The 13,360-nt window shown below is 39.3% G+C and overlaps 1 protein-coding gene across 2 annotated transcripts in view; it reads right to left on the bottom strand.

Moving 5' to 3' along the window:
• Positions 1-2,755: 2,755 nt before the first annotated feature.
• Positions 2,756-13,360, bottom strand: part of OCA2 (OCA2 melanosomal transmembrane protein) — a 158,700-nt gene continuing 148,095 nt past the window's right edge. For both annotated transcript variants that reach the window (XM_075093648.1, XM_075093642.1), the window contains one exon: positions 2,756-3,354. In XM_075093648.1, the coding sequence (XP_074949749.1) occupies positions 3,267-3,354 (88 nt within the window). In that variant the 3' untranslated portion in view covers positions 2,756-3,266. The remainder of the gene's footprint in view (positions 3,355-13,360) is intronic.

The following is a 13,360-nucleotide window of genomic DNA, read 5'->3' on the forward strand; positions in this document are numbered from 1 at the left end:
TTCTAGTATGTCCCTGTTTCTTTTCTTGCTTTCAGTAATTGCCCTGAGTTTCTGCTGGAGATGGTTTCTTTTAATGGGCTTTGCTTACATTGTCCTGTTGTGCTATAATTCATATATTGCTGTCTTACTGTATTTTGCACCATTCACAAAGGGTAAATGGATCTCAGAGTAGTCACATATTTATATTTACTCTAAGGCTTAAAATAAACATCACCAAATATCCTAAAGGGATGTCAATGAAAATGAGAATCCCGTCTTCTGAGATCAGCCATGAGCATAGTAAAGATGATACACTTCTACATAACTTATTTAACTAATAGTTTGTTCAGCCTTTTATAGAGAATTTCACTGCAGAAATAAATTCCACCCACTCCTCAAGTTCACTCCATTCTTATGGGGTCCTATAGACCAGTTTTGTTGAGGATATAGTCACTGTAACTTGTGCCCTTCTGATGTGCAGATGATGTTGATAATGATAATGGAAGTCAATGGAACATATACTTCATTACTTTGAAATGATCTGAAGTACCTGGGTAATTTTCATTTTAGCAGATTGTCTGCTGATGTGAGAAACAACAGCAATAGGCCAGGAAAAGCTCTTTATCACTCGTATTTCTCTGGTTATTGAACATTAGATTACACTCATGTAAAGCCCTGTGCAAACAAGCAACTTTATCTTCTTTTTGCAATTTGCTTTGTCATATGAGCTCTCACTGAGCTCTTCTTTGCTGTGCAAATGAAGGAACAAGGTTGTTTAAGGAAGGAAAGCCAGTTTATTTGAAGGAAATCCTCAGGAAAACAGTATATCACAAAAAATATTCCTAGAAACAGAATTAATTTAGTCTTAAGTTTGGTTGCTTAAAAGCATGATCAATATAATTTTGTACTCCCTGTGCACTGCTTGCCTTCTTTTGACAGAACAAGTAACAGAAGAGAAAAAAAAATCTCATCTGAGTCCTGTTGATGTATCATTTCTGAAGCGAGCAAGGTCTCTCTGACACCAAAGTGTTCCAGAGTACTTGTTAAGACGAGTGAGTGGAAATGAATTGCTGCACTTCTATATTCCTCCTTCCAGCAAACTGTAAATGCAGACATGCATTTTCATGTCAGCTAATGTGATCATATTATTAGCATGATTTTCCTTAGGGTTGGCAGGAGCGTTCCAAGTTCCCAGGAGCGGGATTATGTTTTGTTTAGGTTTTTTACCCCTTAAAAAGAACAATGAAAAGGAATTAGTAAATTCTGTTGTGGGACCATAGTCTCATTTTTATACCCCTACATGCCAAGAGTTTTAAGAAAATAGGAAGAAAACAAAGCCTTAAATCGTGTGAGTGGAAAAAAAAAAAAGGAAGGAAAAAAAAACAATTCCCCAAAACCAGATTAAAACAAACGTGTTTTAGCAGAGCTTGATTTAACATTCTCTAGGGCTTAATACAACAGTTCTTGTGCAAGCAGTGACTGCATCAATATTGCTCCAATGTGAGAAATGTTGAGGGCTATAAAATATTTTGTGAATATTTTTAACCAGGGATCAATGTTAAGCTGATTAGTATAAATGTTTATTTAATTGAAACAGAAATCTTGTCATTACAGAGAAAGCTATTCTTACAAAGAAATAGTGTCCACGTTGAGAATGAAACAGGCCAAATTCAATTTCAGACAAATTGTCTGCCGGAGAGACTTTCAGGTTCATTTGCTTCTTTTTTGTTTTGTTTTGATCCAGACTTTTTGCAAGGTTTTGGTTTTGGTGAATTTTTTTAATGTAAAAGGAAGTGGAGGTTATGCTGGTTCTTCGGAGAAGATCTTGTGATCTACAGCTAGTCACTGTTAGAGCAGCCTCGAGGTTCTCAACAGTGCTGCAAAATTCTTCCCTGATGCTGAAGATTTCATCAATCCGGGGGGCCCAAGCATGGATGGAGCTGGATGTCTTAGTGGGAAGTTTTGGGGCAATGGAGAGAGCTCTTCTACTCCTGTTCCACACACTTCCTCTGTTACGACTGAATCTGCCAGAAGGGGTGGGAGCCAGCCTTGCTTTGAGTGGGTGCTTTACCTCATTTCCATTAGCCTCTTAGTATCATGTTTCAGACTTAAAAAGAAAAATCTAGATGAGGCACACAACCTGCATATGAGTAAAATGGGATGTATGATTAACCTCGCACCCTCTGTGGGAGAGATACTGCTTTTCTCTCACGAGGTTATCTCAAGGACTAGGCACAGGTAAGAGCCACGCTTGATCATCCCTGCTGGCTCCAAGCCTTGTTCACTTGGGTTGCACTCAACATGTTGCCAATTTCTTTGACTCAAGATAAAAGAGGCCTGCCAGTAATTCAGACTAAACCCACAAAGGTATTGGAAGATAGGGACTGAGCCCCTGAATGCCTCACAGGACTTAATACTCATAATGAAAGTTTGACCTGTTCTGCAGTCAACTATACAAAACAATATATGTGGTTTAACACATTATTATCAGAGAGAAGGAAACCAAAGCCAAAGTATGATCTCATTCTCCCATATAGTGTATTAACCTATTAAAAGTTTTAGAGTACTCTATAACAGAAGTGAATTAATAATTAAATGGAAGACGTCCGGTGCTTTATCACATTTTATGCTCATACTTTCGTAAGAAGAGGGGCATTAGTTTATTTTAAGAAACGAAGCAGCTTAACGCTGATTAGGAACTTTAAAATTAAAATCAAAGCCTCCATAGAATGCAATCTCAATTCCAAAATAATAATTCTTCTACAGTACATTTTTCAGGAGATGTGTTTATTTTTAAATGTAGATAATGATACATCCTTCATAGTGTACAGACTTTCTGCTTAACTGTCTATTATTACAACTTGAATATTAGTTACTTTAATACAAATAGCTAATACATTGACAAAGACAAATGAAGCCTTAAAAAGAAATTACTGAACATCTGCTATTGTGAATGAGTTTTTCATCTGTGACTATATTCAGATTGTGTCAGTACAAACTTTCAGGCACAACATATTCCCTTGTGATGGTGCCTTTTCATCTGCACAATAACTGTATTCATAACTAAATATATGGATTCTTTTAATTGTGATTGTGTAGTACTGCAAATTGTTCACAAAACAGAAGGTTAAGAATGACCCAACGTGACGCTGATGCTGACGATCATTTTGATTGATACTGTATGTTGGGGTTTTACACATCTTTTTCCTTTTACAGGTGTTCTTAGTGTCCTGATATGTAAACTAAATTAAACAGAAAGCTTCTTTGAGTCTTGAAAGTATAAATTACTATGAGTTCCAACCTACTACGACATGGGCTACAAGGAGATAGCACATCCCGACGGTACAGGACACAATCATCATGGGGAAACCTAACCTGAAACAACAATAAAATAAAGGAAAGATCAATAAGGATACAATAGTTTGTTGTCCAAGCAATTTATGAAAAGAAAATTTGAGATATCCTACACATTCCAAGCCTTGGATATGGTTATAGAAGTGCCAAAAGCATGGATGCACTGCAAGTATGACCTTGTCTAGGAGTCTAATAGCACACATTTCTACTTCTGGCCTATTTAAGAGATACGTGGTCAAAATTAGAATAACTTCATTCTCTTCAGGGCATCTCACTCAATTTACTCTGCCTCAGAATCTGGCAAGCCTTCTTTTGTTTGGTTGTTTTTTCCCCCAGACAATATGCATTTACACAAGTAAAAAAATAATTCTTACAAATTATGCAGCATTAGAGTAGATTATCTAGCGTGTATCATTTCAGATTAGGTGTGTAACCCTGGTATGGTACTTTATAACTTAATTTATGGCTGAAATTATTTAAATTGTTTCCCTGTTGATCTGTAGTCACATACAGCTAGTATTCCTTTTCCGTACCTCTTACCAGGCTTAACAGACTTGAGCGGACTGTTGGAAATAAACCTCAGGCAGCTGCAAAAGGGCTAAAACTTTGCTGTTCTATCAAAACAGCTATTTGTTTTTCATAAAAGGTTAAGCTTTTCAGACAACACCCAGATATTTTAGCTTTCTTTAGACTGACAGACACAGGCAGCAGAGACAGACGACTGGAAAGGATGTTGTGGAATTGCCCAAGTTCTACTCTGCTAGATTTGTAGGTCTTCCATATGTGTGAAAAGAAGGGAGTTTTCTGAAACTTAAAAGCTTTATTGTATAATACTGAGGGGCTGTGAAGAACCACTGTTGTGATCACACTCTTTTTTTTTGTGTGTGTTACTAAAATCATAAGAACTGAGAGGAGAAATGATCATGCCACAAACAACCCTCCTTATGTAATTTTTTTTATCAAGGTCAGCCAAGAATTTCCATAAACTTCATCAAAGCATGACAACGTTCTCTGAAGTACAGCATTTCATTTATTTTATTCCTTGAAGTAAGACATGCTTATCACATGTGGGTATATTAGTTGTGCCTTTTTGCCTCACTTATTAGGAGCCCTCAGGAAGGTTCCTTGAGCCTGTTCAGACCCCTGATGAAGAGATGTCCGTTTAGTAGGTGACAGGAGAACACCATTCTCTGAGCTTGGGTGGATGAATAACTCCTTCCTTTAGGAAGCTACAGCTAGAAGGGACCTCCTGGGGCATTAAGTCCGGCCCCCACTTCCTCAGGGTATGAAACCACTTGCATAAAATGAAAATTAAACTTCTCAATGGCTCTCTGCAGTCTGCTTTTTCTACCTGCAGCTGCAACATTACTCTAAACCTTGAGATCCCTATGAGTCATGTTTTTTTCATTGCTGTTTTATTAAAAAGCTGATTGAGGGAGGCATAGATGTGACCAGCAAAACAGAGGTGCTTTCACCTTAACAGCCATTGCTTCAACTTACAGACAAGGGAATGTTACTGGGAATGAGGGTCACCCCAAACATACAAAAGTAAACAACCCTGACCTATAAAGTTTACAGAATCATTAGGAAACCAATGAAACCCAAACACTCCAAAGAAAGTATTGGAATCATTTAGTGAAGAACAAGCTCATCTGTAATGTCTGCTTCATGGCCGCTCTTGACCCATTATCAAAGTGAGCCCATCTCACGTACCAATAGAAATAGAAGCAAACCAAGAATGCAAGGAAACCTTTGCAAGGCTGGAAATGTACAAAGGACAAGACCATCAGGGTTGACAGGTCATCTTGTTCTTTTCTCCTTGACATGATCCAGAAGAATCTGGCATATCCCTGTGTCCATGACCAAATATTGCCTGTGAGATCTGCCCCAGAAGGACAGTTCCCATGCCTGGCTCCAGAGGCTTTATCATCTTTCTGGGATTTAGGACCTGGTGTGCTGACCTCTTCTGCCATACTGGTAATAGGCGTTATTATCACTGTTCTGACTTCAAAGGTATTAATGTTCAGCTGATACTTGGAATTGAGAAAGGAGAAAGAAGAGGAGGAGAGAGAAGGACCAGGTGGGTCCAAGTGGTGAAAAGTATGAAGAATTGTTAGAAAGGGTCATAGGACTGTCACAGCTTTCAAATATTTCCTGAATAGTCTGAAGTGCATTTGGAAGATTTATTTTTCTTTTTCTGTCCATATGAACAGCCATAAGTATACTGCAGATATGTGTTATTTCTTTTCCATACTGACTGGTCAGATCCTTGCTTTTAAATGACTCATCGCTTGAAAGAGCTGGATCATTATTTAGTCATTAAATTATGATCAAACTGATAATATTGTAAAATAGCAGAGAAAAAGTATCTCTTGAAATTATTTTAGAAAAAAAAAAACTAATTTTATGGCTGGCCAATTGATTTTCAGACCCTTTCCTTCCTTCTTTCAACAAATCTGATTTCTGGCCCTCCCTAGTATCACTTAGACAAAAGAGTCCAGATAGGACAAAAAAGGGAAAACTAGCAATGGCTGCAGGAATAAAATAGCATGGCTAAAAAAATCCTCCTACACCCTTCAGTGTATCTGATGAGTGCTCCCTGCAGCTGTATCCACATGACAGGCTGGTGAACCGGAGATTGCAACAACTCTCATAAGAAAACCAGCTGTTTGATAGAAAACAGAATTTTATTGACCTCACAGTTAGCAGACAATGAGCTATTACTGGAAGGAGTAGGGAAAGCACAGATCTTAATCTGTACTAATGCAGCCTAACAAACCTCCCCGGAAAACGCACAGCAGCTCAGCAGTGAATGGTGATTTAACACCTTTGAGAAGACTGGCAAGGGAAGGGAAGGACCCAAAAAGATTCAATGGCTACTCGACCATTGAAAAGAGAACAGAAAAACTAGCTCCAGCTTGGAGGAGGTCCATGCAAGAAATGGGATGAATTATACAGGGCCACATGTAAACATGTAGGAATTGTAATCATACACCCACCGTCACAGTGCCAGTCAAATATGTAGCTGGGGCCAGACGCAGCCAGTCTAGAGAGGAACATCATTTCATTTAGTGTAGACGCTTGCATAGGGCACAACTACGAAGCCATTATTCTCATGGCACGGACAATTACCCCTCAACTTGACGTCTGAATTTCAGGCCCACTGGCCTGAGCACTAATGTAGTTGGATCAAATTCAATGTGGAATTTGTGTACCAAAGAGAGAGAGGAGATAAAGCTCAGGCAGTAAGTATTAGTTACTGCGGGGTTAATCAATCACTTGAGTTGGTTCAGTGTGCTATTATGGTATTATGCTACCCATTTCTCTCACCAAAAGTCCTAGGCCACATACAAAACAGTGTTTAGGTACCTATGTTTTCTTTAGTTATACAACGTATTTTAAAAACTTAAAGAACATATTTTCAAAAAATGTAAAAATTACTTCCAGCAGCATTCATTTTCAGCATACTCCTTGGAGTCAAAAAGAAGCATGTCATTCAGTTGCTCCTGCTCAGGAAAAAGGGTCAGCAGAGTTTAGAATTCATAAAAACCTTTCTTGTGCTAAAACTTCAGATTCGTAAGAAACACTAATTAGCATCTTTGGCATAAAAATGTGATCTTGTAACAGCATCTGACCTGACATTTTTACACACAAACTAAGGAAAGAGGGCAGATGGATCTTGCACTGGGCAGCCTTTTCTTCCCTCTCCCTCTCTGCAGACAGGGAGATACACACATACTGCATGGTACAAAAGGTTTATTCCAACTCTCCACAGCCAGCCCAGGAACTTTTTACCACTGCAGAGAGGAAGTGGGGTCAAACACATGGAAAGGGTGGATGACAGAACCTGGCATTCACCCCACTCTTCCCTCCTCCTCTTCAAACTAAAAGCTTACACATAAAACTACGAACTGAATGAAATCGCACAGCTTAAATATACACCACAATGAGGTGTTAGTTCTGTGTGAGACAGTGAGACCATTTCAAGTGAAAGCCCCAGGGATTTGTCTTGGACAAAGTTTTACTTATTAATAACTTCAGCGATCCAGTAGTGAAAAGCTTGCAAATTGCCCCAGCATGGGAGAGATGCCAGACTCTGTGGAGAACAGAATTCAGCATGTTCTTAACAAATTAAAATGAGAATTTGAAATGAACAAGATAAAACTCTGTGAAGGTAAGTGTGAAGTATGTATTAGAAGTCAAACATGGGCACAAAAACAGCAAGGAAAGTGAAGCTTTTCACTGCTAATAACCTAGTTATTTCTGATCATGCTTCACTGCAAGATTTCTGGCCCTGCATTTACTTAGGAGAATAGGAAACTGGTATATGATTATTCTGGGAATAAAACCCATTTTATTGAGTATCTATGGATGTGAATATTACAGTATTCTTAGGTTATAAGTTTATCCAATACTATTTGCTAAACAATCATATCAAAGCTTTTGGGGTCTGATTTGCATTCTCTGGGACAAACTGATGTCCTGCAGCAGTTCTGTTTTGTCATGCTTCAGAAGCCAGCAGGACCAGTGATGTACAAGACCCAGGTTCAGTGCCCTCTTCTGCCTGATGTGGGACATGACATACGAAATGTTCTCTCCCATAAAAATCACACCTACAGTCAATGTCTTCGCTGACAACTCATAATGTGCATCCCCAGGAGTATCTGTGGAAGAGCCGTACCTCCAAGGAAATGGGGAACCTTCAGTGGTTCCTCAATGGAAAAGCAACAGCAGGAATCTCCCAAGACTAAGCCACTGACAGTGAAAGAAGCCTGGTGGTAGCAATGGGTAAGAGTTAAAAAAGAGTTAAATCAAACTTCTACTCCCACTTGTATTTGCATTTTAACGTACATTTTAAACTTGACTGGTGGAGTTTGCACCAGACTTAAAATTTTGTTTTTCTCACTTCATATCAGTTTCACACTGCAAGTCTTGTAGAAGATATAACCTCAACTTTGCAGAAAAGGACCTGGGGGTTCTGGTGGGCACAAGTTGAACATGAGCCAGCAATCTGTCCTTGCAGCAAAGAAGGTTAATGGTATCCCAGGCTGCATTAGGCAAAGTATTGCCAGGAGGTCAAGGGAGGTGATCCTTTCCCTCTGCTCAGCACTGGTGAGGCCACACCTGGAGTGCTGCATCCAGTTCTGGGTTCCCCAGTACAAGGAAGGTGTGGACATACTGGAGAGAGTCCAATGAAGGACCACAAAGATGATTAAGGGACTGGAGCATCTCTCCTGTGAGGAAAGGCTGAGGGAGCTGGGACCATTTAGCCTGGAGAAGAGAAGGCTCAGGGGGAAAGTCATCAATGTGTATAAATGCCTGAAGGGACAATATAAAGAAGACAGAGTCAGGCCCTTCTCAGTGATGCCAGTAACAGAACCGGAGGCAATGGGCATGAACGGAAACACAGGATGTCCCCTCTGAACATCAGGAAACACTTTTTTACTGTGATGGTGACCAAGCCTTGTCACAGGTTGCCCAGGGAGGCTGTGGAGTCTCCATCTTTGGAGATATTGAAAAGCCACCTAGACACAGTCCCGAGCAACAGGTTTAGGTCGCCCTGCTTGAGGGCAGCCTCCAGAAGTCCCGTCCAGCCTCAACCATTCTGTGATTCTTACCCACCTACTTGTTCCCCTGTTACTCAACACAGGATAAGAAAGCATCATCCACACACCTGAAAATTGGCATGTCATCAGAAAATACTTAACAAAAGACATGACAGATAATTCTTCTCATTCTTGGACAGTCTCTCATCATATGCAATGCTTTGCACTGGAAGTTTGATAATCACAAGCTCATTTTTAAATGAACACCTAAACGCCTATGAAAACAGCCTCAAAAAAAAAGACTCAGGTGTGGGTATACTTAGAAGATACCTAAGGTTATTTCTGAATGAAAGGAAAGTTACATCTTTTAAGGAAGTTTCATAATTCAATTTGCAAGGTAATGAATTTATATTTCTTTTCAAAAGGGTATAAACACAATATTCATGGGTCTTAATGAAAAGATTATGTCATAACCCTCATGAACTGAACTCCAGAAGGGTGGGGTTTTTAATGGCAGATAGGACTATTATACCTTGACAAAGAACAGAACTCAACTAGTTAATAAAAGTACATAGGTCTAAGTAAGTTAAAGTCTCATGCAGTACAGCTCTTAGAGCAAGTGCTTTTTCTGTACCACAGCTATGACTACATAGCAGAGTTAAATCCTTTATTGGGGGAAAAAGAAAGGAGGGCAAAATTACTTATTAAATGTAAGATTTTCTTGTGAATATTGTACTGTATTTGCTGCAAAATTCTCCTATGGAGAGATTTTCTCAAAAGTTTATTTTGACTTTTTATCCTAACTGTTAAAAAAAGAAAACCTCAGAATTCCTTGGGGGGGGAAATCCATTTCTATTAGCTCTATTGATTAATTCCCTACCGTTTTTCTTTGCCTTTGGAAAGGAATGGAAACTGAAAGGGAAGATTTTTAATTTGTTGTCTGCCTTACTCTCAAAGCCACTAGGAATTTTCCTCTTGGTCAATTTCTCTGTTCTTATATCTGTGGTCACTTTCCTGTCATCCTATTTCTTCTATCCCTTTCCTTCAATGCAGACCACCTTATGAGTCTCTTGTCATTTTGGTTGTGTCAACCTTTCCATCATTCCAAGTCTTTGACATACTGATCCAGTTTACCTGAAAGGAAAGTAGAGACTTTACTAACAGCTTGAAAAAAACATATTCAAAATGTTTACCACATGCCCATGACTCCTTCAACTCCAGACACCTGTTGTAGCTCAGAAAACAGGTGGCTAAAACTACAAGTGATCATTAATTCAACATTAAATTGCTGTGAATTTCATATAGTCTGGAATTACATAAAAATTACAGTATGGTTACCTACTAGTTACCATACACAGGAGTTACTGTGTAATTTAAATCACAGAACAAAACCTATAATCCTATTTTCTTCTGATTGCTAAAATTATAATAATTTCTCATGATATTCTATCTGTTTTGAGTCTATGCCAAGATTTCCCATAGAGTCACTGCCAGGAGTGAATCTGAGAGAGGGAAAATCAGATCCTGAACGTAAAGGTGTTAGGTTTTGCCTCCAACAGTGGAGAACATCCTTCTAAAGGTGTTTTGTTGTAACCTCAAAATTTTTATATGCAGAAGGAGCTATGGGCCTCTCCTTGGCCTTCCAAAATTCTGATTATCTAAAGAAAAAAGCGTAAACTTCACTGTAAGAGAACAGTTGGTCTGCTGACTCTAGCTGGTGGGCTCAAACTACTAGTGATAGAATATTTGTTGCTGTGTCTGTCTAGGTCTCCATGGTACAACTGAGATGAAACACAGGACTGTCAGAACAAGTGGCTCTGGTAACTATCCAAAAATTGTTCATACAAGGTAAGCTAGCCACTTGTATGAAATACCATGCAAAAAATTTGAAAAACATAATTTTTAGTAAAAAAAAGACTGTAATTGATTAATTCAGAAAAATCAGCAAGACACTAGTTATTAGATGACAACAACATCTAACCTTTTTTTAGAAGTAAAGATACAGTTCCAACAGGAAATGGTGAAATCCTGAAGAGAGCCAGGGAAGAACAGAGCTCAAATACAGAAACAAACCAGAAAATACAGATAGAGCTAACAGTGACATTTTACTGGGGAAGAGCAACATAACACTGCAAAGATTGGGGAAGTAATTTTTCTTACTATCCTTGTGACTCTAATGTCCCTTTAAATGAACAAAGTCATATTAAAAATTTGGCGATGTGCACAAGGTTTTCAAAACCTTGTATCTAATTAACAAAGGGGGCCTTAAGGGCCCCATGACTAACATAAATACCCCACATTTAAATGAGAAAAAAAATTACTTTAGTCAAGCTCATTGCTGTCACTGGATGTAAAAGAAGCTAGATTCAGACCTTTGCACATGTTGGGATGTGTTTTACTAAATTTGTATAGCACATTCAAGGCCAGATTACCTGGCTGTATAGATTAGGCCTTGGTAGGATGTTATTATAGAAAGACATGCACAAGCCAATGGCCTGAAAAATACCTTAAACTCAAATCAGTTATTTAAGCATGGAAATAATTGCATCCTAACTTAGAAAACACATGTAAGTGTTTTGCTGGATCAGGATTCAAACAGACAAATCGAGTGACAACAGATATCTCATCTGCAGTCTTTTTTGGAAGATATCCCAAAGGCAGGAAAGCCAATACAATGGTAAGACAGCATGATTCCCCTGTGTACTTATCTTTGCTTCACCCATAGAAGTTTTGGCTTTTCTCCAGTTATCTGCCCTATGGCATGCAACACCTGTCAAGGTCTGCAACAGGTAAGTTGCAGCTTCAAGTAAAAACGTAGTTACTCTTGACATGAATGATACAATTACCCAAAGCAATTCACAAGATTGCCCCAAGTTAACACCGCTTGCTTTCTACCTGACTACCAATGTCTAGAGCAAACCAACCACATCTGAACATGTCTGGCACATCCTTTTCCCAAGAAGGCTTGCACCAACCAACCTTCAACCCAGGTGAGAGCCAGGAAAACAGAGAGGAAAGGAAGCTCTGCTCTGCATAGTCTGTTTAAAAAAGTACATTATCTCATTTTTCCATCAACAGGTACTCCCAAGAAACATAGTGTATACAATGTTAAAGCTCCAAAGCAAGCTGTCAAAACTATAGAAGTTTATCATCAAAGCAATAACTCCATTCTTTGCCAGGGAGTGTTGTTATGACTATTTGAAAACAAGTGATCTTATATACTGTATGTTGGCAAAAAGGAATATGTCACAGAATGAATTTTAGCTCTGTCTTTAGTCAGATGATTTTTCTCGGTTTTGCAAAGTAACATACTTGATTTTGTTTCTAACATTTGTGCTCCAAGGAGACTGAAGCATTGCAAACACAGTGTTTATTGTTAGTGCCAATGTGCAGCTAAACAAATTGTTTACCACTGCATTTACCAGAGCTGAGATAAATTCTGCAAACTTAAATTTGCACCCCTTCTAGCAAATTCTATGGGTAAATTTAGTTTAAATAGCTTCAATTCACATGCATTTCTGGTCCATTAACGACAACATTATATTTTTATTGTCAAGACTATTTGAGTCCCCAGATAGTCCCTAACAATCCATTACTTGGTGCTTTAACATGAAAATGCTAGAGGCAGAGTAGACTATCCATTCATTATTAGGTGAACGTGTTCTATACAGACAGGTAATTTCCCCTCCTGCCTACTGAAGAAGTAGGACATGCCACGATAAAGTTTGGCATAAAGATTCAAGATGATATGCTAGTGATTTTTTTGAGTTTATCACTTCATAGAATCATAGACTCATAGAATCATAGAATCGTTAAGGTTGGAAAAGACCCATAAGATCATCGAGTCCAACCGCTAACCTATCACTGCCAAGTCCACCACTAAACCATATCCTCAAGCACCACGTCTACCCTTCTTTTAAATACCTCCAGGGATGGAGACTCAACCACTTCCCTGGGCAGCCTGTTCCAATGTTTGACAACCCTTACGGTGAAGAAATTTTTCCTAATATCCAACCTAAACTTCCCCTGGCGCAGCTTGAGGCCATTTCCTCTCGTCCTATTGCTTGTTCCTGGGGAGAAGAGACCAACCCCCACCTCACTACAACCTCTTTTCAGGTAGTTGTAGAGAGCCCCTCATCCTCCTCTTCTCCAGATTGTTACCCCAGTTCCCTCAGCTGCCCCTCACAAGACTTGTTCTCCAGACCCTTCACTAACTTCGTTGCCCTTCTTTGGACACGCTCCAGCACCTCGATATCCTTCTTGTAGTGAGGGGCCCAAAACTGAACACAGTACTCGAGGTGCAGCCTCACCAGTGATGAGTACAGGGGCATGATCACCTCCCTGCTCCTGCTGGCCACACTAGTCCTGATACAAGCCAGGATGCCATTGGCCTTCTTGGCCACCTGGGCACACTGCTGGCTCATGTTCAGCCGGCTGTCAACCAACACCCCCAGGTCCTTCTCCGCCAGGCAGCTCTCCAG

This window comes from Phalacrocorax aristotelis, chromosome 1, assembly GCF_949628215.1.
Source record: "Phalacrocorax aristotelis chromosome 1, bGulAri2.1, whole genome shotgun sequence".
NCBI lineage: Eukaryota > Metazoa > Chordata > Aves > Suliformes > Phalacrocoracidae > Phalacrocorax > Phalacrocorax aristotelis.